Genomic DNA, 27,033 nt, shown 5'->3' with positions numbered 1-27,033 from the left:
AGTTTTATCTGTGACAGCAATACTCAATTCGGGTTCTTTCAACAGCATGTGTCTGGTTCCAAAATCAATACTTACCAGCATTTGTGACTAACTTGCTATTTGTGACCCACTCAGATTTTAATTCTTTAATTCTTGTTACTTTCAGCAGCTGCAAAAATCAACTGAGGACAATAAAATGACTTTTTATGACAATAATGTATAATAACTCCAATTTTTCAAATAATTACTAAAATACAGAAACATAAAGACCCTCTGATTTTATCTTTTAGAAAAGCTAAAGAATAAGTAACTGTTGTCATGTTTCCCTATAACAAAAAGGACAGGGTTTTGTTGTTGCTGGGAAATAAAATTGTTTTTGCCCTCTGCAGACATTTTGCTGAACTTTCGAACAACATTTGTGAGCACGTCCGGTCAGGTGGTGTACGATGCCCGCTCCATCTGCGTCCACTACGTCACCACCTGGCTCTTTGTTGACCTCATTGCCGCCCTGCCATTTGACCTGCTGTATGCGTTCAACGTCAGTGTGGTGAGTCTCCTGCTGTGTTACCGTTGCACAAAAGGCTTGATATGTTCATTTGCTGCAGATTTTTTTTTTTTTTTGTCTTGACACTTGTTTTTTTTGTCCTTAAAGTTTCCTCAAATTTGTTATGGAAACACTGCACACCATGCTGAGATATGCCAAGTTTTCAACTAATAGCTAAAGATGGAATTTAAAACTGGTTCTTTGCTAAGTTCTCTGCTATGTGTCAAAACAACACAGGCTCACTGCTTGAATTAGGAGCATTTTTTATGCTTGAATGGTTCATAGGTCCCTATTAAGTTTCTGAAATTGGTCAGGTGCAAGGACTGGACTGAACTATTGCTCAAGTCCACTTTAAAAGATTGCAACAAAATCTGGTTGCTTGGAAATAAAATATAAGAAATGAGGGCCAGATCAGGACTTTTGCACTATATGGACAGAACACATGACATTTCTTTTACAGTTTAATTCTGCCTCAGAACTGGTGAACTGATGTGGTCTGCACATTTCTGTTCAGTACTTCGGGGTCCACCTGCTGAAGACGGTTCGGCTTCTTCGGTTACTGCGTCTGCTGCAGAAGCTGGAGCGCTACTCGCAGTACAGCGCTGTGGTCCTGACTCTGCTCATGTCCATGTTCGCCCTGCTGGCCCACTGGATGGCCTGCGTCTGGTACTTCATCGGTCGCAGGGAGATCGAAAGCCCTGGCTCCTGGGATATCGGTTAGTCTGCATGCTTTTCATTAGTAGACTGCTGCACTTCATACTCTACACACTGTTCGTAAGATCTGTGTTACTGTTTGAAAGAGAGGGAATAACACAAATTCCTACCAGACACAAAAAATTACACTTTCAGATCTTCATGAAATACCAAAAATGAAATGAATACACAGTAAGAAATATGTATTTCTGTCTTAAGTGTCTGTATATTAAGAGGTAAAGTTAGTTACATAACAGTCACAAATGTGCATTTCCTGATTTCCTAATGTGGAAAAAAATTATGAGTGATTTTGGGTACTTGCAAATGTGCATTCGAATTTATACACAAATATTAAGAAACTCTGTGTGTCTATGCATAGCCTGATGTGTACAGATTCATTTGAGTGTACATGTGCAGTTTTGCCCTCACTTCCCCTCACAGTTCCACAAATACCATCTGCATAGAAGCTTCCTTCTACTTTGAAGTTAGTGTTGAGGGAAATGACACAAAAGTCGAGATGGCCCAGCTTTTCACCAGCACTTAAATGCAGCATGTATTTGTAAAGTTGTGAGGAGTCTGGAGACGTGAAAACTTCACATGCACATGCAAGTTTATTTGTGTGCACATATAATCTGAAATTATGACCACAGTGAGCTTGAGGGTAAAATCTGTGGGCAAAATACCTTTGAAAAGTTATTTTACATGTCCTCAAATTAATTTATATTTGTATGTGGATGTGAACACATGAAGTTACTCAAGTCTTTTTACAAATTTGCAAATGTTCTAAAACTAATTTTACTTCATCATATTTCATGGCATAAAGCCAGTTTTATTAGCAATGATCCCTGTGATACTAAAACAGCATTTAGTGTTCAGGTGATTTAAACTTTAAAACTCATGTGTTACACTAAAAATGAAAATGTGTGCAGTACATTTTCAACAATCTTGCATTATTAAAAAACATCTGTGTGTCTTGAGCTAGTATCTAATTTCTACCAACTCTGCCAAGGCCAAATAACAAACATTTCTGGATCCTATATATATATATATATATATATATATATATATATATATATATATATATATAATAAAAAAAATTCTCATTAGGTTTTCATCCAAATCTTTCTAGACTCTTTTAAGGAAAACAAAAAGAAAAACTGAATAAAGCACATAAGGGCCACAGTCTGGTGGTTAGCTTAAAGGAAGCAGCAAAACTGAGATCTAAAAAAAGGAGGGGGCTCAGCCTGATTGGCAGGTGAAGAAGGAAGCAAGAAGACCATTGGAGCAGAGTGGTGGCATCATAAATGAATCAGAAACTTTGACAGAGTGGGAAAGAAGAGAGAGGCAGGGTAACAGAGGAAAGGATGGAGTGGTAAGAAAGAAAGTGAATGAGAAGAGACAGTTCTGTAATTTATAACAAGATGGAAAAACATAAGTTACAAGTACCTTCTATTTTAAACTTGAAGAGGTAAAATGGAACGAATATGTATAAATTATGCTTGAATTACAGTTTTAGAGCCCAGAATTAATAAACGATGCTGTCGAGCAGCAGATATGGATGAAGGTTTGGGGAAGACTGATCACAGACTGGTCTTTGCTTTCTTCTGCGAGCTTTGTGACATGAAAAGCTGCAGTAAATAGCGCATGAGCATGGCAGTGGCAAGCCAGCAGCAGGAGGGGCAGCTAAGCTTCTGTCCTGCAGCTTTTTGTCTTTAAAGCTTCTGCAGGTGACGAGGGAGACCAGATTCAAAATTTGTGTCTGACCTGTTTCTAAGTACTTCTCTGGTTTCCTTTTTCTTTGTCTCCATCAACTTTACCATAATGTGAATATTGAGCCAGATTCTTCATACAGTAAGTGTGTAATTCAGATCTCAGTACTAGAGTCCACCTAAATGACAGAGTTAATCTCTGTGATGTGAAGGACAACGGAAATATTTCCGTTATTTCACAGTAAACTGCTCTTTAATCAGATCTGAGTTGTGTTTGTGGGTTGCAAGTGGTGGAAAAATCCTCCCTTAAGAAGCTTTATGGCCCATTTCCTCTGAGTGGAGGGAGTTTAGTGACCTGAGCAAGTTTCCTTTTTTTTTTTTTTATTGTCACTTTGAGTCTCATCAAAGTAGAACAGAAAACAATTACTTTCTCAGATGATCAAATGCAACACAGACTAGACCTAACTACAGATCTTCTTTGTTGTGCTGACATTAAAACATTTTTACATCATTCAAATTTTGCACATTTGCCTTCCTCACCTCGTCTGAAAGACACATTTCAGAAAACACATTAAACCTTAAAAGCTTTGTTGATCTTCCACAAGTATCTCTCAGTGGAGAATCCTAAATCCTGCAGGCATCACGAAACCCTCAGCCTGATAAACTTGTACAGACACACAGACAGCCAGTTTCCAAGGGCGAAGGAGCAAACTTTAATCCTTTTGACTATGACCTGAGGCAATACTCAAGTTTTCTTTGTTTTATTCCTTAGCAAACAAACACAGACACAAGTGCTCATGAAGTACTGCAAATGAGTGAGTTTTCTCGACTGTTCATGGCAGGATTTGTGGTTCAGACACATAACAAAATATCTCTCTTCCTTCTATCTTTTCAGTGTAGTCCTCATCATCATTGATTTTTCCCAATCTCCATGTCTCACCTTATTGATTTGCATAAGCCCATCTGTCATAATCTTTTCAGACAAACAGCACAATGACAGGCAGTAGCACTTCGGTCAGTTCATATTGGCCAGTTGACTGTTCAACAAGGTAGAAGTTATTTGAGGGACAACAAACACCGGTCTGCAGTCTGACCTTTATTTGACACATGTTGGGATTCACAATGGAGGTCTGATATCAGCATGGAAATACTGTATGTCAGTCATTTGGCTGCTACTTGTGAGTGGTGCAGAGATGTTAATAATTTACAGACAGTGGAGCTACAGCTTTGTTCTGGTTCCACAAGGAGCTGTAGTCGCCACAAATAAGCCAGTTTTACTGAACTGGGGGGTAGAATACTGATTGTCGAGCACCAATTCATAACAAAGTTATCTAAAGGCACTTTTATAGGCACAGTCCAATTGAATCAAATTCGCTGTACTCCAGTTATAACCCAATTAAAACAAATCCATTATATGTTTGACATTTATAATAACGTTCATAATGTTCATATAAATCAATTCACAAAAGATAATGACTTAGCTAAGAAAACCAGTCTGTCATCAAGATTTGATAATCTTCTCTTTGATTCTATCCTCCATCCTGAGCTGGATGAGAAGACAGCAGAGGGGGAAAACCATCAGAACCAGAACCAGGAAGGGCAGCCATCTTCTTCAACCAGTTTAGGGTTGAGGAGGTCCTGACTGAACTGTCCGTGGTCCTGAACTCATGTCTTTCTCTATCAGAACTCTCTATGTATGGATGGATGGATGGATGTATGGATGAACATATATATATATATATATATATACATACATATATATATATATATATATATATATATATATATATATATATATATATATATATATGCTCTTATTGTTGTTGTCTGGTGATGTTTAGCCCAATCCTGGTCCTGCTACCCCTTTGCAATCCTTATCCACTCCTGATTTCAAAAGCAGACATGGACTTGGTTTTATACATTTAAATGTTAGAGGCCTTGTCCCTAAAATACAATCAATAGTGATGTCATTATTATCTCTGAAACTTGACTCAAAAAATCTCTACCTGATGAATTAAAATATATTGAAGTTTATAGAAATGATCATGTTGGCAAAGGAGGTTGGGTTTCTATTTATGTTAAATCTAAGTTTATAAGCTTTATAACTGTCAGTAACTAAAGCTAAACAGTTTGAAATTCTGGCAATCAAAATAAAAATCTCAAAGGGCTCTGAAATTACAGTAGTTGGATGCTATATACCCCCATCTGCATCAAAAGATGCTTTTCAATCTATGTCCAATATATTACATGAAGTAAATAACACTGAATTTATTGTTATGGGTGATTTAAATTAGGACTGGTTTTTAGGAAATTCAGATTGTGTAAAAGAATTGTGTAATGACCTAAATTTGGTGCAACTTATAAATGAACCAACAAGAATGAACCCCAAAGCACAAATAAAATCTACCCTGCTTGATCTAATCATAACAAACACAGCTCATAAATACACCTCAACTGCCGTATTTTGTAAAGATGTCAGTGATCATTGAGTAGTTGCTTGTGTAAGAAATACAAGAATCCCCAAGGTAAAACCTCACGTCATCTTAACAAGACACTTTAAATGTTTTGAACAACAGGCTTTTCTGCATGATCTGTATCACAGTGATCTTAGCAGGGTGTCTTTGATTTCAGATGCTGATTTGGCAAGGGAATTTTTTCATTCAATTTTTCTTTCCATTGTAAACAAACACATACCTATCAAAACGTTTAGGATCGGTGGGAAGGACAATCCTTGGTTCTCAGACAGTCTTTCAGAACTAATTTGTTTGAGAAATAAGTTGTGGGCACAAACTAGATTTTCCAACTCTGCAGCTAATTGGACTGCATTCAGAACTATAAGAAATAAGTGCACTTTAATGATTAGGAAGTCCAAATCTGAGTTTTATTTAAAGTCACCTACAGACAACCTAAATAACCCTTTAAAGTTTTAGAAGTCAGTTAAATCTTTGTCTGGTGCCCATGTGACCTCAAACCTCCCAGAACAGATTATTGTAGGCTCAGATGCAGTAAACGATAAAGCGATTATGGTCAATCAATTTAATAAACACTTCATTCAGGCTGGATTAATATTTGACCGAACTGTAAATCCATCTGTCCCATGTCCCACCATTTCAAAAACGGAAAATGAAAACGTTAACTCGGAACTCTTTCATTTCAAAAGTATTTCCGTGTCAGAAGTACATAAAGTTCTGAAAGACATTGATAACAAAAAGTCTGCAGGTCCAGATAATCTGGATCCCTTCCTGTTAAAAGTGTTAGCTGATATTATTACAGAGCCCAATACTCATATTTTCAATCTGAGTCTTCTTTCCAACTCCATTCCTAAATGGTGGAAAGCAGCGTATGTCCTCCCTTTACATAAAGGCGGAGACCCATCAGAGTTGAATAATTATCGTCCAATATCAAAACTTTCAGTTCTACCTAAGATCCTTGAATCACTGGTAACCTCACAGTTACAACAGTTTTTAATTACCAATAACATTTTAAATAATCTCCAGTCAGGCTTTAGAAGTGGCCATAGCACAGCCACTGCTGCTACAATTGTGACAAACGATATTATCTGGGCCTTAGACAGAAAACAACACTGTGCTGCATTATTTATTGATCTTTCTAAGGCGTTTGATTCAGTTGATCATGATTTGTTACTAAACAAATTACAATCAATTGGTTTAAGCTTGAAGGCTGTTGCATGGTTCCAGAATTATCTCTTAGATTGTTCTCAGTGTGTTTATGCTGAAGGTTATACATCTGAATCTATATGCTGATGATACAGTGATTTACACCCAAGCTTCCACCATTGAAGGAGCAGTACATGAACTTCAGGCTGCATTTCAGGCATTGAAAAATACATTGTTGAGTCTAAAATTGGTTTCAAATACACAGAAAACAAAGTTTATGGTCTTTTAAAAAACTCGATCATAGCTACTTGACAATTGTCATATCTCGTCTTTAGATGGACAATCCATAGAGAGAGTATCTGCATACAAGTACTTGGGGATATGTATTGATAATAACCTCTCCTTCAATGTACATATTACAACTTTAGTCAAAAAGCTTAAAGTAAAACTTGGCTTTTATTTTAGAAACAAATCTTGGTTTACTTTTAGTGCTAAAAAGAAAGTTGTGGAAGCTACTTTTCTGCCTGTCTTAAACTAGAAACACTTATGTCCATAAATGAATTTAAAGCTTCCATAAAGAATGTGGTGATGAAGACATGTGCGTGTTTTTTTTAGATGTTTTTATGACTATGTACTTGTCTTACGATGAAAATGTAAATTGTTAATGTATCCTGCATTTACTTTGTGCTTTGGCTGCTACCTTGGCCAGATCTCTCTTAAAAAAGAGATTTTGAATCTCAATGGGACCTCCTAGTTAAATAAAGATTTAATTATATATATATATATATATATATATATATATATATATATATATATGAACTTGTCTCAGGTTGCTCTTGAGACATTTATCATATATGCAACATGTAGACAGGTATGAGGGTATGAGTTCAGGACCATGGACAGTTCAATGGTCAGCCACTATGGATGGTTGAGAGGTCAGGACCCTGGACAGTTCAGGGGTCAGAACCACGGACAGTTCTGAGTCCAGTCTGCTTTGTGACAACAGAGCAGACCCCATCAGCGCATTTAACTTATTTTAAATAAGGCTTCTGATCAGGAGACATCCTTTGTCCCTCAAATCTGAGGTATCAGGCTTATGCCTGGTTGGGAGGACATGCTGGTTTAGACTTAATTGTACTGGGAAGTTTATAGGTGTCAACTTTTCAGCTCTCCAGAAGGAGCAGAAATAGGGAAATGGATTTTTGGACCATCTTAACTTTCAATTAAAGCACCCTGATCATAGATGAATGGATGAAAGGATGAAGGCTCACAGCTTAAATAATTATAAGAAAATGAAATCATCACAGATGAAGTACCGTAGTCACTGTATCTTCAGATTTCTTCTCAAAACATTAGTGATGTATCTGCATGTTTCTTCATGTGCTGACTAGACAAGTTTTTTTGTTTTTTTCTGTTTTTTGTTTGTTTGTTTGTTTGTCTTAACCATGGGCACAGATGTGAATGCAAAATTATGTTGTAGTCAGGCCCATATTTCCTCAGCTTGGCAGAGGTTAAGTTGTGCTAATGACAAAGTAATTAGAAAACTACTCAGGTGTTAAACCCTCTAATGTTGTTGGTTCAGCTGCTTTGCTGGAGTCTGCTCACATCTCAGTTGTCATTTCTGCTTAGCTATGCTGGCAGGCCTGAAAACCAACACAGACTATGAAAAGCTTGTTGTCTGAAGATGTGAAAACAGTAGAAGGATACATCCATACTGTTCTGTATAATTCATATTAGATTTTTGGGGGGTTTCACCACACCAGTCATTTCTACTTCCTCTTTATGTTCCTTTTCTCACCCTTTCTCTTTATTTTGCATCCTTTCTCCCTCTGCAGGTTTCTAGTTTCACACTGAATCAAATCACAGAGTTTATATACTTTGCTTTGCCTCTTAATCCAAATTAGAGGTCTTTAGTAATGAGATTAGCCAAACAGCAGGTTGCAACATGTTCCAAGTATGTGTTTTTTATATATATTTTAGTTTCATTCATAATGAATGTAAGCAGAAAAGATAGCAGTGGGTGTGGAAAATGAATGAGTGACATAACAGAAGATCATCCCTTCCTCAGAATGTCTTAAAATGAGGTAAACATAACATTAGATGGATGACAACACATGACAAATTATATTAAACTAAAGTTATATTGAACAATTTTTCAACAAAGTTGAACAGATATCTTTAATGAACCACTGATCAAGGCAGTGAGGAAGTTCCAAAAATTATGTATGCAACACATGGCAGATATAGGCACTGACACCGTAAAATGCACAACCCCACCCTACCACGGATAAAATTTCTCGTTAAGTATGAAATCACAAGGTCAATTTTACATTACACACACTGTACTAATTCCCATTCTGTCATGAAGGTAGTATGAAATTACTGGGCCAAAACGAACCTTTTTCTTGTTCTTGCTACCTCGAGAACAAGAACAGAATTCTTGCTTTTCGCAGAGAATTTAGTAAGCTTTAGATTTGCAAAGCTGCATTGCAAACCACAAGACTTTTGGAACAATGTCCAGAAGACAGACCAGACCAAAGTTTAGATGTTCGCTCATAATGCAGAAAAAAATCTAATGCATAATATAAGCACAAGAACCTCATACCAACTGTCAGCATGGTGGTGGAGAGATGATGATCTGGGCTTGTTCAGCAGCTACATGACCTGGACACCTTGAAGTCAGTGAGTGGATCATGATCTCCTCTGGATACCAAAGTATTGTAGACAGTTTGACAGCTAAAGCTGAAACCAGTGGAACAAAGGGAAGTAGATAAAATAGGGGCCCTAGAACAGAGCCCTGGGGAGCACCATTGGTGATTGGAGAAAGTTATGCCTGAACAATTTTGAGTTTTACTAACTGAGTTCGGTCAGAGGGGTGTGATGCAAACCAAGTAAGTGAAGTAAGTGTATTATTTATACCAATAGGTGCTAAACGTAAAATACTACGGTGGGACCCTTGGAGAGCTGTGCAGAAACCAGTCCTGCAAACCCAATGAGCTGAATAGAATTAGTCAGTCAAAAGTTATTCAAAGCGGTAACATTAAAACACAAGTCAGTGCAGAGTGGTTAACCTCTCCTCTTTTTGCAGGTTGGCTCCATGAGCTGGCAAAGCGGCTGGGGACCCCATACTTCCTGTCCTCCCTGACAACACAGATCCCTGCCACAGTCAGCAGCCTCCCAGCCAACAGCAGTCAGTGGAACGTTACCGGGTCAGAGGTCACGGGGCAGGTGGCCTGGAACTCCAGCCAGGATTACGGGAATGTGTCTGGGGGCAGAGCGGTGTCAGAGACAAGCAATTTCGGGGTGCTGGGTGGGGGCCCATCCATGCGAAGCAGCTATGTGACCTCACTCTACTTTGCTCTGAGCAGCCTGACCAGCGTGGGCTTTGGAAATGTGTCAGCCAACACGGACTCAGAGAAGATCTTCTCCATCTGCACCATGCTCATCGGAGGTAAAACTGAAGGTCCACTTCGTATGCATAGTTAAGTCGTTGTCACCCCCACCCCCCTTAGAATGAAGTACTTACACAGCTTATTATGTGGTGCCAGTGAGCCCTCAACAAACAGCTGTGCACATTTTGTTCTATCTCTCTTCATGCTGGTGACAAACAATAGATGCTCAGACCTGCATCCAAAGCAGCCTTTCATTTTCTCATTACTCTCACTTTGCTGATTGAGAGATTTCATTACATGTCTGGCTGTGCTTTTGTTTCTCTGTTATGAGGATACATTAAAAGAATCTGAACAGATTTTAAATTAGAGTTAGAGGAAAATTTGGCTTTGAGCCATAAAACATAATTAGTTTTGATGCATAATAAAGATTTATAGATGAATTTCTCAACCGTGCATGATGTCAGTTTTAGTGTCTTGGTGCACAGTGGAAATGACTGATATTTTCTAAGATAAAAGATTACTTTGCTCTACAGTTTAAAAATGATGCTTTGCTCCAACTAAAGTACTGACTATGTTAAATAGATAATACCAATAGATTGTTTCAGTGATGGATTTTCTAACTCATTTTTTAACCTTTATTTACACTAGTAATTTCACTAGGACCCAATGTCTCTTTACAAAAGAGGCCTATGTCAGATAAAATCACAACAGTGAAATAAAAATAAACAATAAATAAATAAATAAATAAAGACAGGAACCCAGTGATGATTTCACAAAGTCACTTCTAAGTCTTTTAAGTTTGCAAACCAAGTCAAATGAGATGTTTTTGGGTGCTTTTGTAACATAAAAGATGATGGATTCCAAACTCTGATGGAATAGAAAATATGATAAAATCCTCATTAAGTTTCCTTGAAGTAGAATTTAATTAGGCTTTATTTGTATAACATCAGTTCACAACAAAATAATCTCAGCGTGTTTTACAGACATAATCAGTTTGAGCCAACTGATTGTGGTCCAGTGTTCACAAGCCAACTGAACAATAACAGGCTAGCTAAGGAAACCAACGGAACTTAAACTTAAATTCAATCCCCCATCCTGTGCATGCATGAGGTGACAGTGAAAAGGGGAAAAAACTGTTTTTCTTTTTTTCTTTTAACTTGTCCTGTCCAGCATGGTAGCAGCAGAATGATGGTCTGCCTGCTTTGTTGTGCAGAATAAATTTGCTTTGCCAAGGGGTGCTTTATCAAAATCAGAATCAGAATCAGAAATACTTTATTAATCCCTTGCAGGGAAATTCATGTTTTCAGTACAACCCATCCAAGACTAGACAAAACAACATATAACACAACAGGAACAGGCAGACTGACGGAGCAGCCGTTTCTACAGCGCTCCTTGACATGGGTATAAGGCTCCTATCTAACCTGATTTTAAATATTCATTCTCTGTACCGTTTAGTCCATTACGGGTAAGCTGAAGCCTATCCCAGCATTAACAGGTGAGAGGAAGGGTACACCTTGACAGGTCACCAGTCAACCAGAGGGCCAACGCATAGGGACAAACAACCATTCACACTCACACACACACACTCCTAGGGAGAATTTAGAGTCATCAATTAACCTAACATGCATGTCTTTGGACGGTGGGAGGAAGCCGAGTACCCAGAGAGAACCCACACATACATGAGGAGAACATGCAAACTCCACACAGAAAGGCCAGCACGCTGAAGGTTCGAACCCCAGCCGAGATTCGAACCAGCGACCTTCTTGCTGTGAGGCTGCGGTGCTAACCACCACACCACCGTGCAGCCCATTTAAATGCAAAAAAGTTTAGGTTTTGAAATAAAACTAAAACATGGCTTGTGATAGTTACTGACTGTGATACTGCCTACTCAAGAATGAGGACACAGGTGGCATCAGAAAGCACAGGTTTAATTTTCCCATAAATAGATGCTCAAAGCATCTGAGCCCTTAAAAGAGCTCAAATGAACAAAACCAAAGTGAAATCATAATTATAACTAACTGTTCAAACAACAAGTAACTTAACAAAAAACAATTTGATCCAACAAACAGGAGGCAAAAGGGGACTTAAATAATGGTTGAACTGGTTAAACAAATATGCAAAATTTAACAAAGTTGAAGATAAAAAGCAGATATGTTCGCGCTTACAAATGGAACTGATGCACTTTAAGTTTAAACAAATATGTAAACAAAATATGTCTAATGATAAACTAAAACATAACTGGAAGTGTTGGTGTGTGTTACCGACTTCAGCTGTACAGCTGTAGGGTCGGCCATCACAGTCCTGAATGTCCCAGAGAAAGTTTAGGATGACATGAAAATCCAAAATGGTTCTGCCTTTGAAATATGATTCATTCGTCTGATTCTTTCTTGCTTAACTTAATGAAATCTTTCCCATAAAGCCTTTTTGTTGTTTGTGACAAACATGCTTCTGTTTCAGTATAAACCTGTTTCTGGAACTGGTAATGGCAATTTATCCAACTATTTAAAATGCATGAATGTAAAGTTGATTAGAAAACCTGAACTATCTCAGCTCCACACTGAAATCTCATCTTAAATTCTAAATAAAGATAAAAATCACTGCATGCTTTATTAATTGCGTTTTCTATCTCAGTTTTCCCTGATTTGAGGTTGTACTGGTTTAAGCTCTTTGTTGTTGGGTTTCTGCACAGCCAGGATGAAAAGAAGCAAATGTTCAGGAGGAAAGCAGCAAAGGAAGAAATGAGAGAGAGACTGAAGCATTGGAGAGGTTTATTGTGTGAGAGAAATGCAGAGATTTATGGTCAGAGGACACAATAATGTGCAGACGTCTCAGGCCTCAGTGGGTGGGCTGCAAATTATCACACACTGTTATCCATCTAGGCAGCTTGAAAAGGACATTGCGTTGAATTAAATTCATTTTCAGCAGCTAAAACTCAAACTTTAACCAAAACAACACACAGGTTATAGTTGCCCAAACCTACAGAAAAGCCACTGAAGGACAAACTGGGAAATCCTAAATGTAGATAGAGGGGTTGCACGGTGGTGTGGTGGTTACCGCCTCACAGCAAGACGGTTTCTGGTTCGAGTTGGGGGGCTTGAACAGTTCTCCCCCTGTATACGTGGGTTCCTGCTGGATACTCCGGCTTTCTCCCACTGTCCAAAGACATGCATGTTAGGTTAACTGGTCTCTCTAAATTCTCCATAGGAGTGAGTGTGAGCGTGAGTGGTTGTTTGTCTCTGTGCTGGCCCTGCGATGGACTGGTGGCCTCTCCAGGGTGTACACTGCCTCTCACCAGATAAAATACTGGGATAGGCTTCAACTTCCCCATGACCTGTAATGGTAAAGAGTACAGTATAAGCGGTATAGATGATGGATGGATGGACGGATGGATGGAGATGCACAGTCACAAACCATGTGAGTGACTTTCCTTCTGGCCACATGAGGGCTAGAACTAAGCGATGGGAGACGGGGAGCTGGTCTTCTGTTTCCTTTAGTTTAGTTTATTTTCACACACACACAGAAATACAGCGTAATCAATGAACATTTTTACGGTGTCAGGGATCTGAAATAGTCACCTCCAGGTTGCTACTTAAAGCTCATAAACAATGAGCTAGTGCCTACAACTACATACAAATACACACATAAGTGACACAAGACATAATCCCAGCATTGTGATTAGATTACATTATTAGATATGGTTGCGACATAAGTGGACATTTATGTAGCACTAATGAAGACAAATCACTAGATTATTATGGAAATAACATTGAGGTATACATCAACTTATCTGTTATGTGTAGCGGTGGAGGTGAGGACTCAAAATGCAGGCAGATCAGGCAGGAGGCAGAACGGTGCAGGTAAAAAGGTTTATTCAGGACAGGGAACCAGACACGACAGGGAATTAACCAAAACAACAGGGATGAACCATAAGGATCCGACAGGGAGTAACTGAAAACCCAGGACTTAAATACAGACTGACAAATTAAACACAGGTGACTTCAATAAGCAATCAGACAGGTGCACTGACGAACAGAAACCAAACCCTGATCACCAAAAACCAAGAGCAAAAACTGGAAACATGACCAAACGTCAAAACCGTTGAAACTAAACCAAGATCATAACCGAACTAAACATGACAAACCAAAACCAAACCATGGCCCTCATCTATAGACAAAGTTTATATATAATCAATACTAGAATTAGATTAGGAGTGTCATTTTTAGCTTCTTTTTAAGATAAAGATGGAATAGACATTTTTTTTTATTTCTTTCTTTAACCTCTTCTGAACAACCAGGTGTGTGTGCAGCTTTCATGTAAGGATAATATTAACAGGTACCACCTACCTCAGGCTCACTTTTAGCAACATAAACTATTTTATGTGCTCTCCAACCCTGGAAATGCGAATCATTCAGGAATGTCTTGAGGATCATGAAGATCTAAGTCCTGTTAAGTATGTGAGGGTAGTGGTGGAAATAAACTTGACCAACAGAGATTTTCTTTATAACAAAACAAAAATCCAACAAGGATGATTTAATCAGTTTGTATGGAGGGAATAACTCTTCCTCTGCCATACTGTCCAGCTCTATCTCACCTCTTCTGCAACTCACATGGAAAGAAAACAAAGCAACACAAGCAGCAACACACGGATGTGGTTTTGTTATTCTGTGTGCAAACTGCACCAATCTGCCACTATGGTTCAGACACAATCTTTTATGGAAAGTGATTGTATTGAAGGTTTTTAATGATTAATCAATCTTGGCGATTAATTGTGAGATCAGGTAACTGTGACATCCCATCAGTCTGTGGGGATGTCTCTTTCACGTATAGATGGGTTTTCTATGAGTTGATCTGGTTCCATTCCTCCTGTTAATCTCTAATCCTTACATTTGATAATTCCACGTTCTAGTTTTGTTTATTCTGCTTCCTTCCTGTTGCATTTTGTCGAGTTTAGATATTTGCGTACTGTGTTTACTTCCACCTCCCTTGTTACACCTGCTCCTCATTTGTCATTAATCCCTCAGTATTTAATCTACCTGGTTTACCTGTGTTCATTGCTTGTTCATTGTTTGTTGCATCCGTTCTCCGTTGGAGTATCTTTGTCTGTTTATTCTATGTCTTTGCCTGAGTTTAGTCTCTTGTTAGCTTAAGTTTAGGTCCTAGCATCCTGAGCAGTGCTTTCTGTTTGTTTTTAAAATAAAACCTCTGTTAAGTTCGCCTGCCGGTGTCCTGCCTCATTGTCCTGCGTTTGGGTCCTCCCTCTTCAAAAGCCAGTAAAATTTATTTATTCATGTATTTACTTATCAGGGAAAATGCAAAGAAACATAGAAGACAAAGTGCAACTGATGCTTTGTATGAAGAGTATATAGTGTTAAGCTAATTCACAATTCTCAGTTCAGTTTCAGTTTGAAATCCACTGTTGCCAATTATTTTGGGTTCTGGGGGGTCTGTCCCAGCTTCTTCTGCACAACCCCAGCTCAGGCCTCAAAGACCAGACAAAACACTCGTCCCTGCATCCTGTCTCAGCAAAGAGACGTGAGTGGGCAGATCAGTGAGTTATTGGTTCATTTATGCAGCGTCCCTGAGAACAAATAAACCAAAACTAAAACTTTTCTAAACCAACAGAACTCGTCAAAACCAAAATAAATAAGTCCTCTCTCCTCTGTCCGCAGCTCTGATGCACGCCGTGGTGTTCGGTAACGTGACAGCCATCATCCAGAGGATGTACTCGCGCCGCTCGCTGTACCACACCCGCACCAAGGACCTGAAGGACTTCATCAGGGTCCACCGGCTGCCCAAAGCCTTGGAGCAGCGCATGCTGGAGTGTTTCCAGACCACCTGGTCGGTCAACAATGGGATAGACGTCAGTGAGGTGAGGAGAGAGCTTCAGCACACACAGGCATGATGACTGAATGATGGAGGCAGTTTCAAGGGTTGAACAGTGAACGGAGGTCAGGAAATCATAAACATAGCAAAAAAAATAAATGTTTGAGATCCGGTTAAAGAACTTAGAAGATCTGGAAGGTTTTTACTGTTTTTAGATGAAGTCTGAATATGTCCGACAGCGGAGGATGGTTATCTTTGCTCAGTGTTTAAAGGATTATTAAACATAATTATAATCTTATGGCCTACAGGAATTAAACAAAATAAGTAAAAAGATGACGTGTGGTTGGTGTCTTTTCTTTTGTTTAAGACTTTGAAAATCCTTTATTTACATTAAATATATGTACCTAATTAACCTTTAAAGATCCCTTTTACTTCTTGGATGTTTTAGCTTCAGTGTACAGACTGATGTCTTTCAGTCTGACAGTTTTGTGATTAAATCTGAGTTTAGGTTTAACTATCTGTGAGCAGGGTTGGTGTTCAGCGGTCAGTCCTGGTCCAACAAGTAACTTCAAGCACTGGATCTAAAAACCTGGACCTGAAATATTTGTTTGTGTACTGACAACTTGTTTAATCACCAAATAGCAGTAATTAAGTCTCAAAAATTAAGTTATTGTGATTAGTTGTGTTGGATTTAAGCATCAAACTAATACAACATTTTTTATTAATATTGTCTGAAAAAGTAGCTGGGATTAGTTATTGATATGACCCAGCTCATCTGGAGACTGTTGGATGTGACATAAAATATAAATATTTAGATGATTAGAGCATTAGGGAGCTTACTGCCGACCATGGTCTTAGCATAAAGACAAAATCAAACAGAAGACAAAGAAAGAGGCAGGCAGTGATGCTAAAATTAAATAATCAAAACATGAGGACAGTCTAATCTAGACTTATTAGAAATAATCTTTTCCCCAAAAACAATGAATGCCTCGAAAAGAAGACTAAACGCTCCAACGACTTTTGGTGGCACACTGACATTATTTATGTACATTCCTAGAGCGGTTGTTGCCCTGCAGCATCCTGAGGCTGAGAAACTACACTTTTTGTCATGCCTGGAGCATCATTCTACAGATGTGTTTCAGTTCAGTTGTCTTGTACATGAAATGTGCTAGTCATATTGTACATATCAGGACTCTGGAGGTAAATTAGTCACACTAAGGATGTAAAAGTTTCAGCATCAAAAGACAGCATCCTCATTACTCTGGAAAAGACCAAATCTTGCAGCTCTGATTTCTGTGTTCTTAACAAATAAACTATGATAACCTGAAATGATCAGATTTAGATGCAGACCTTTTTTTTTTTTTTTTTTTTTAGCCCCTATTCAGTTTGTTCCAGAAGTTAATCTATACGAGGCGTTCACTTACCTCTGCTCCATGTTTTTCCTCTTAGTCACATATCTTAGTCACATAAAGTAAAAAAAGGACAAGTACAAGAAGTATAAAAACAGACAGTTATCATGAGATGGCCAAAAAAAGATTATTATAATCAGCTGTTGCAAAAATATAAAAAACCATAAGGGCAACATGGAATGTGTTAAATGAGGTAATTAAAAAACACAATTATGAGAATTATCCAATACATACTGTAAAAAATGATAACTTAGTTATTAAGAATACACAGGAATTTGTTGATGAATTTAATGACTATTTTGTTCATGTGGGCCCAAACCTAGCGAATAAAATTAAACCTCCAAATAGCAATGATAAAACAGATGTCATCTTTAGCAACCAGAATTCAATGTTTCTTGGAGGAGTCTGTGAGAGTGATATATTAGAAGTAGTCCTACAATTTAAGAATAAAAAATCAACAGATTGTAATGATGTTGATATGTCACTTGTTAAAGTAATTAACTGTGTTCTAAAACCATTTGCACGTCTTTTCTAACAGGTACCTTCCCTGATAGAATGAAAACTTTACAAAAATGGTGATAAACAAATGGTTTCAAATTATAGACAGGTTTCTCTTTTACCACAATACTCTAAGATTGTTGAAAAGTTATTTGAAAAGAGGCTTGATGCCTTTGTTGAGAAAAATTAGCTGCTTGGTGACCATCAATGTGGCTTCAGGAGCAATAGATCGACAACTCTGGCAGTGATGGAATTTGTAGAGAACATAGCAAAAGCTTTGGATGAGAAACAATAGTGGGAGTGTTTATTGACTTACAGAAGGCATTTGATACAGTTGATCATTCTTTACTTCTAAAGAAATGTGAACATTATGGTTTAAGAAGAGTTGTACAACTTTGGTTAAAGAGTTATTTAAATAATAGGTTTTAATATGTACAAGTGAATCACACTAAATCAGTTTTAAGAAGAGTAATTTGTGGTGTTCCACAAGGATCAGTACTGGGATCAAAGTTATTTTTACTTTATATAACTTTTTGTTTGCAGATGATACAAATTTATGCCGTTCAGGATATAATATAATGCAACTGTTAAAGTAGAAATGGAGTTGATGCTGTTAAAAACATGGTTCGATTTGAATAAGCTATCACTTAATGAAAGCAAGACTAAATTCATGGTTTTTGGAGGCGGCAGGGCTCATCGTGACATTAAGTTGTACTGAAATGGAGTTGAAATTGAACAAGTTTACAAAACAAAGTTTTTGGAAGTAATTATTGATCACAAACGTGGAAGATATATATAGATTACGTCAAGCGAAAATTATCCAAAGCTATTGCAACACTTTATAAAGCAAGAAAATTATTAAATAAGAACTGCCTGCTTGTACTATACAATTCAGTTATGCCTTACATGTCATATTGTGTTGAAATATGGGGAAATGTATATAAAACAAATTTAGAACCAGTTATAAAACTTCACAGAAAAGCTATTAGGATAATAAATAAAATAGGCTATTATGAATCAACTAAAAAACTTTTTATATGTTGTAATGTCTTAAAATTTGTGGATATTTTCAAAAATGATGGAAATTATCTTTCGAGTGCTGAATAATAGAGTTCCAAGTAGAGAAGGAAATATTATTTGACAGGACTTTTTATGTTTAAGATTTGTAATGTAAGGACAAATGTGAAAAAAAGATGTGTCTGTGTGTGACTGCCTACAAGTTATGGAATAGACTAAGTTCTGAGCTGAAATTGTCTAACTTTCGGATTTTGTTTAGAAAGAGCTTTAAAATGAAAATAATCAATGATTACATGATGATTGTTTGACAAAAATGAGTTGTGGATGACTACAAATGGTGTTGCAGGGCCATCGCTGATTAACATTTAATTCATTGGGGGAAGATACTAGGATAGGCATACATAAGCTATGAGCTTCAGCCTAGTCCTTTTTTGGTTTTTGAATGGTATAAAATTGATGTGGTAACATCTGACTGTGTATACCTAACCAAAATAAAGATATAAAGATGACTGATTGATTGATAGATTGATGTTATTGAAGTTAATGCTGAGACGTCAGCTGTTTACTAAAGCTACAGATCAAATCTTAGAAGCAAGCAGCTATTAAATGTAAACCTCCTCTGGCCTCACAGCTGCTGAAGGACTTTCCAGACGAGCTGCGGGCCGACATCGCCATGCACCTGAACAAGGAGCTGCTGCAGCTGCCTCTGTTTGAGTCAGCCAGTCGGGGCTGCCTGCGCTCCCTCTCCCTCATCATCAAGACGTCTTTCTGCGCTCCAGGAGAGTTTCTCATCCGGCAGGGGGATGCCCTGCAGGCCATCTACTTCGTCTGCTCCGGGTCCATGGAGGTGCTGAAAGACAACACTGTGCTGGCTATACTGGGTGAGTCAGACAAAATGTTGGTGGTTACAGAGAAAAAGGCTCAACTGAACCGCAGCTAAAAATTTGATTAAAGAGAAGAAATTAAACTAAGAGGACATTGGGGAGTCGGACTCATGCTATGAGGTATGAGTTTTGATTTCATGTCTATCCAGTCTTATTTACACAACTAAAAGAATTTGATCTATCCCTTAGTTGTTTACATATTGCCAAGAAAATGGGAAAAAGTTCTGCAATTTTTTGAAAAAGTGCAAATATAAATACAGTACCTAGTTTAAAACCCGAGTTTGTCCAGTTCTACGGAGTTTAAAAAGGAATATTTAGTCTGAGCAGCTTTATTCTTCCTCTTAGAGAAGCTTTCTGTCCTTTCTTTAAAGTGAGAAACTGAAGCATCAGACTGCCTACAAATCACTGATGTATCTCTTCAGCACCTCATTTCTGCCATATGTTAGGTGTGATAGTGGACTACCCACATTTCTCCTCGCAGTGTAAGAGGGTTCCTTCTGTGCACCTTTCAGGATCAATGCTTTAAAACCTCACTTTCAGCCCTGCTCTCCATGATGTCTGACACACACACAAACACACATCTGTCATAAAGTGCTTCCCATCTCCTGCTCCTTGTCTCCTTCATCAGCTGAATTTCCATTGAAATCCAGATTGAGCGGCTCTGCTGCGCTGATTGCATGGAAGCAAACCCAGCTCAGTGAAATCATTTAAACTGTAACGATGTGACAGACCATCTTTCTCTCTCCTCTCTGAAGTCCATTCATCACTCACAGCATTTACCATTAAAGTGACACACACACATACACATGAAGCTGGTTCTTACTGGGATATTCCTCACACGAATAGTTCGTAGCTTCATTAAAAGTGAATCAGTGTCCCACAGTTCTTCATCACCACTAATCCTCTGAGTCTCAGATTGTAATTGTCAGATTTGATGTGGGAGCTGTGAAGTTTTCATTCTCCTCTCTATCACACAGTCATACATAATTTCCTTTCAATTTTACCACCCTTATTTCATTTTAGTCTAATTACATTACCAGGAACAAATCCAGCAAAGACCTGTATCAGGACCTGAGAGAAGCATCTGGACCTTTAGTTGATCTACTCTTGGCCCAAAGCCTCATCACAAATGGTCTCCATGGAAATGTGGCTGCCAAGAAGCCACTACTAAGGAAGATAAACAGAGAAAAGGCTGAGGTGTTTCACATGACACAAGAACTGGACTGAAAATCAGTAGCACCAGGCCTGATGAAGAATGGATCCTCCCCAGAACCTGGACCTAATGTTATTGAAGCAGTGTGGGATCATCTGGACAGAAAATGGAACAAAAGGCAGAAACATCCAAAGAAGAGCTTTAGAACGTCCTTCAAGAAGCCTGGAGAAAGATTCCTGAAGACTACTTAAAGGAGTAGTGTACCCAAAAATGTACTTAATTGTGATCAAAACTACATATAGTGTTGATGAAATTGGTATTTTTTTATTCTATTAAAAAATGGGATTTTGTGGGTAAAAAACGGCTAATAACACCCTTTACAGGGTAAAACCAGGTTTTAGCTTTTATTAATCTAGAGCCCTCTTTACATTATGAGAATTTTTTAAAAACCTCACAGCCCCTCCTTCCAGATGCAGATAGGTGGGTCTTCACCTAACAGCCATAGAAAACCACACCCACCAACACATGTGAAGGGATGTCAACTTATATGGTGTAGATTTGCTAGTTTCAGACTTATATTCTTTTCTGATGAAATTTTCCTGCAACGGGACAGATTCGTGCTTTTGAGGGGTGTAAAAGTAACACCAGACTTTTTTCTTTACCTGCTGATCCTCATCTGGTGACAGACAGCAGCTCAAATCGTAGCAGCGGCACTTCCTGCAGCTGCCACAACCTGCCGCCAATCTCCACAGCTTTCCAGAGCTGCTGACAGGCAGCTAACAGCGCTAACGGCTCAGGCTGATGCGGTTCAGGACCACCTGGTTCATGTGTAGCTGAGGAGATTCTGGAGGGGAAAGTCTTCCACCTCAAAGACGCTCTGTGGCGTAGCTGCTTTGTGAATCTCGCTTTGCATCTTGCCAGTGAGCTGAGCTGCTGTCAATCATTTCTGCATGTGTATCCCAACCTGCCCACTCTCCGCTCCCTGGTCACCCCACACCACCCACCCCAACCCTTGCAGTTTCAGGCATATTTCAAATTCGGCCGAGGGTGGAATTACACAAAAAGTAGGGGGTGTAGTTACACTTTTCCTGCAGATAACAGAAACAATGTCACAGTTTTACTCCTCAGGGATCACAGAAATGTGAAATAGACACTATGTTCTCTTTTAAATCTAAAGTTTTACCCATCAGGACATGACAAAAAAAATACAAACAACAATCTGTCCTTATCAGGTCTTAAAATAAGGTAAAAACTAACCTCAGACAGGCTTCCAGACTGCCTTTCTGCATTGGTTGTGCTGTACGACTAACTACTTAACTACTTAATTTGGGTGTACTAGCAAAAAATATATATCATTAGCCAAATACATTGATTATTTATTGGTTATTTAGATTATTGGGAATAAGCATGAAGTTTAGGAAAAAGTTTCTTTATTTGAAGGATGAATGTTAAGATAAAAAAAATGCATTATTTCTGAGAACAAACTGAAACTGCTGGCTTCTCTAAACTGAAACTAAACATTTCATACACTGAAATGGCTCATAAGGCTGTGTTCTGGAAATCCATGACGTATTACACTGCTGCCATTTATTTAACTAAATCTAGGGCAAAATGCAGGGATTAATATGGTCATTTATGATTAAGTGCTTTACCTTTTCTACTCAAAACAGGGGTTAAGGATAAATTTTTTTCATTTTTGAATTTTTTATTTTATTTATTTATTTATGTATTTTATTTTTGTTTTTATTCTTTTTTCAGATTAACATCTTTTTATTCTTTAATTTTTTACTTTTCTTTGGTTTCATTAAAATTTAGAAGAGAACAGCTTGTTATCTAACGAAACTCAAAATTCTGAGCAATATTGATGTGATAAAATGCATCTGAATGTTTCAGACATTTGTTGCCAAGCAGATAAATACACAAATAATAACATGACCCAGAAAAAATAACACATTACTGCTTTAGAAAAAGGTATGAAAATGCAGCAATGCTGATTGTTGTCATACAAGATGTCAGAGTTGTTGAAAGCTGACAAAATATTCTTACTGGCAGCTGTAATTAGAGCTCAGCTGATGGTGAAGTTTGGTGGGTAGTGTTTGTTTGTGTACAGTTTTGTTTACTAAGTCAGAACATTTCTATATAAAATTCCCAGTGAGCTGCTGTACACCAGAGGATTTCACAACAAAACGAAAATGTGTTTTTCTATTAATCTGACTAAATCACCATGGTAACTGATTATAAAAAATCTCTAACGCAGTTTGGGTTCAAGTTTCAGATTAAATCATCCAAAAAACGTAACATTCCTTCACTGTTGTTGTCCTGATGAAATACCAGACAGTAAATTCAGACTGAGTCATTTTAAATGGAGGTGCTGATTCTCATCCCAGCTGCTTCACACTCAGCTGCGAATCGCTCCAGTGAGAGCTGAAGATCGCAGCCTGATGAAGCCAACAAAACCACATCATCCACAAAGACCAGAAACCAAATCCTGAGGCCACCAAACTGGATCCCCTGAACAGCTCAGCTGTGCCTAGAAATTCTGTCCATAAAAGTTATGAACAGAATCTGAAACAAAGGGCAGCCTTGGCGGAATCGTACAAGGGGGTCTGGCACTCCATATACCCAGAACACCCCCCACGAGAGTCCCCAGGGACACGATCGAACACCTTCTCCAAGTCTACAAAGCACATGTAGGCTGGTTGAGCGAACTCCCATGCCCCCTCCAAGACCCTGAAGAGAGTGTAGAGTTGGTCCACTGTTCCACAACCGGGACAAAAACCACACTGTTCCTCCTTAATCAGAGGTTCGACTATCCGACGGACCCTCCTCTCCAGCACCCCTGAATAGATCTTACCTGGGAGGCTCCGGTCCCCCTTTTTGAAGAGGGGATCACCACCCCAGTCTGCCAGTCCAGGGGAACTGTCCCAGATGTCCACATGATGCTGCAAAGGCATGTCAGCCAAGACAATCCTACAGCATCCAGAGCCTTAAGGAACTCTGGGTGAACCTCATTATTTTATTTATTTATCTATATATCTATTAAATTCCAAGTGTTTTAGTTTCCCCAATGTGATTGGTGGGTGTTAGAAAACCACCTGTTGATAACATCATTCTGTGCACAGTATATGTATGTGCATGTGTAAATCTATGCATGGGTTCATGTCATATATGTGTGTGTGTATTTTTGACATGTGGGTTTGTGGCTTGGGGAAAGATGTGGGTTTTTTGTTAATTATGTTTTAATGTAAAGCACTTTGTGTCACAATTCCTTTTGTATGAATAAAAGTGCTTTATAAATGAAGTAGGATTGGTTGGTTGGTGGGGTGGTTGGTTGGTGGGGTGGTTGGTTGGTTGATTGGTTGGTTGATTGATTGATTGAAACAGGTAGTTGACTTAAGGTAGAACCATCATTTTAACTGTGGCAACCCTCCCCATGAGTGATATGGGTAAGCGCCTCCACTGTGAGAGATCATCCTCTATTGTTTTAAGTAGCTGGACATAATTTAGCTTTGTTAGTTCTGATAACCACGGTGAAATGTTTATGCCTAAATATAAAATTTTTACCAGACTGTATTGTAGTGTTGGGTGTGTTTTGTAAGTCACAGTTAATGGGCATAACAATAGTCTTAGACCAGTTAATAGAGTAGTCAGATACCAATGAGAATGTATTAATGAGTGTGATTGTCTGGGGGAGAGATGCCGGTGAGTTCTGGAGGAAAAGTAATACGTCATCAGCATAAAGACTTATCTTGTGTTCTATATTTTTGGCATGGATTCCTTTAATCTCTTTATTTTGTCTTATGGCAGCAGCTAGGGGTTCAATAAAAATAGCAAAGAGTGATGGAGAAAGCGGGCAGCCCTGTCTGGTGCTTCTAGGCAAACCGAAGCTTGGAGAAGTTGGCCAGAATGGTCAGTGCTCGGGGGGCCCATTCTGGCTTTGGGCCCCAAGCATTTGCCTGGCAAGCAGAACCTTTATCCACAATGCCATGCATTGTTGTCTACTTCCTGCATTTACTTCACTGGAAGCAGACCGAGACCTACATTTGTAGGAGGACTAGAGTTTGCATCTTTGATCCACATCAGATTTCGTTTGCACGTTTGAACAAACTAGGATTTGAATCAGAAGCGCTGGCGTGATGTGCATCCTTAAAACTCTTCTAGTGCTGCTTTAACAGGGGCCTTTTTATTAAGTTGGACAAAGGAGTTTGAAAACAAATAAGCAAAATCGAAAAAGTGGATTTCTGATGATATTCAGGTAACATCCGAAGCTAATCCCTTTGTCACCTCAGAGATTTTTGTTTGGTAGACACGTTTGGCAAAACCTCTCTATTATTTAAGCAAACATATGGTAGAGCAAGGTGTCACATTAACGCTGAAAGACATTTAATTGGAAAGTGTGTTCAGACAAACTGTCACACCTGTGATAACAGCTTAGGATAATTTTTTCAGCTGGCTCTCTTGGAGGGAGGAAATCTCATTTCCTCAGGACGTGCCTCAAAGCTTTTGTAACAGTAATCCAGCAACCAGCTTTTCTGAGGTGTGTTTGTGTGAATGTGTAACACAACATGATGGGTAGGAGATGAGGGGGAGAAGTTTGGTGTTTACAGCAAGAAAAGATGTACGTGTTGATCTGAAAGTCAGGGTGTATTACATTGAGAGTGTACCTGTATGTATCTGTAAAGTGGATTTATCTTAAAATGCCAAGCCCCAGCCCACAGTTGATTTTGATCATGACGCACACACACATGCACACATCAACAGACAGCAAGCGGTGCTGTGCTGGTGTTTAATAATGAATAGATTTTGCATTATTAAAACAACTTCATTATTAATGCTGAAGTTTTCAGCAAGCAGAGCCCAGGAGCTCCTCGCATGTTGCCTTCATTACCTTTAACCTTTTACCTAAACCTATTAATATAATGTTCTTCCTGAAATTAGACAGTGTCCAGGTTGATAATAAAACTGTTTGGAGAGGCTGGTCAACAGTTTGAGACAACCACAAACACTTGTCTGAGAGCTGAAGTGCACCTGAATATCTTAAATGAGTCATGGCTGCAGACCATTTTACACAACTCTGAACCAAACACACACACACACACCAATTAGCAGTGATATTGTTTCCAGCTGGAGGAATAAATTTTTTCTGAGCTAATCTCTTCACTACCACCGTGCAAGCAACTGGGACTAGACAATGTTAACATTAAATAACTGAAGCTGATTATTTCCACCAATTAAAATCAGGAAACACAGCAGACATGCAAAACTGTTTTCCACATGGGCCCGTGTTCCCCATGCTGTAGAAGTGGCTCTTGACTGGAGAAACATCAGGTATCTCCATCCAGAAGAGTGCAGTCCTAGGAACAGCTAAGATTCTGCGTAGGACCCTCAAGCTCCCAAGACTAGAGGACCCGAGCTGGAGGAACAGCCACCCAGCCTACCCAGGGAGATGGGAGGTTGGATGAGGGAAGAGTTTATATATATACATATATAAGCACATGTAAATCCCTGTAAATACAATAAAATAAAGGCATCTTTAGCAAGTCATTTTAAAAATCATCCCACACCTCTGTTTTGAGTGGTATTTCGATTTCTGTACCAGTATTCCAGTATACCCGTAAAGTATAAGTCTAATTTATACTCACCCACCACTTTATCAGGTCCAGCTGCTTGTTAACACAAGTATCTTATCAGCCAATCATATGGCAGCATGTAGTTATGTGGACATGGTGAAGACGACCTGCTGAAGTTCAAACTGAGCATCAGAATGAGGAAGAAATGGCATTTAAATGACTTTGAACATGGTTGTTGGTCTGAGTATTTTAGAAACTGCTGATCTACTGGGATTTTAACACACAACCATCTCTAGGGTTTGAAGCAGATGGGCTACATCAGCAGAAGACACACCGGGTGCCTCCTGTCAGCTAAGAACAGAAAACTGAGGCTACAATTCACACACACTCACCAGAACTGGACAGTAGAAGATGGAGAAACGTTGTTGGTCTCCCCATTCACATGGTAGGGTCAGAATTTGATGGAAACATCATGAAAACACGGATCCATCCTGCCTTGAATCAAGAATTCAGGTGGTGTGATGGTGGGGGGGATATTTTCTTTGCCTGGTTTAACCAGCACAGCCTACCTGAGTATTGTTGCTGACCATGTCCATCCCTTTATGACCACAGTGTAACATCTTCTGATGCTACTTCCAGCAGGATAATGCACCATGTCACAAAGCTCAGATCATCTCCACCTGCTGTGTGACGCTTACATCTCAATATGGAGCAAAACCTCTGATGAAGGTTTCAAACGCCTTGT

The 27,033-nt window shown here is 38.7% G+C and overlaps 1 protein-coding gene across 2 annotated transcripts in view; it reads left to right on the top strand.

The window, feature by feature from the left end:
- The window catches only part of kcnh3 (potassium voltage-gated channel, subfamily H (eag-related), member 3), a 188,380-nt gene that overhangs the window by 145,651 nt on the left and 15,696 nt on the right, over positions 1–27,033 (top strand). For both annotated transcript variants that reach the window (XM_042002721.1, XM_042002720.1), the window contains exons 6-10: positions 369–526; positions 1,038–1,239; positions 9,631–9,993; positions 15,604–15,803; positions 19,313–19,562. In XM_042002721.1, the coding sequence (XP_041858655.1) occupies positions 369–526; positions 1,038–1,239; positions 9,631–9,993; positions 15,604–15,803; positions 19,313–19,562 (1,173 nt within the window). The remainder of the gene's footprint in view (positions 1–368; positions 527–1,037; positions 1,240–9,630; positions 9,994–15,603; positions 15,804–19,312; positions 19,563–27,033) is intronic.

Source organism: Melanotaenia boesemani, chromosome 12 (assembly GCF_017639745.1).
Source record: "Melanotaenia boesemani isolate fMelBoe1 chromosome 12, fMelBoe1.pri, whole genome shotgun sequence".
Taxonomy (NCBI): domain Eukaryota; kingdom Metazoa; phylum Chordata; class Actinopteri; order Atheriniformes; family Melanotaeniidae; genus Melanotaenia; species Melanotaenia boesemani.
The sequence above is the reverse complement of the archived record's forward strand: the minus strand, read 5'-3'. Positions and strand labels throughout refer to the sequence as shown.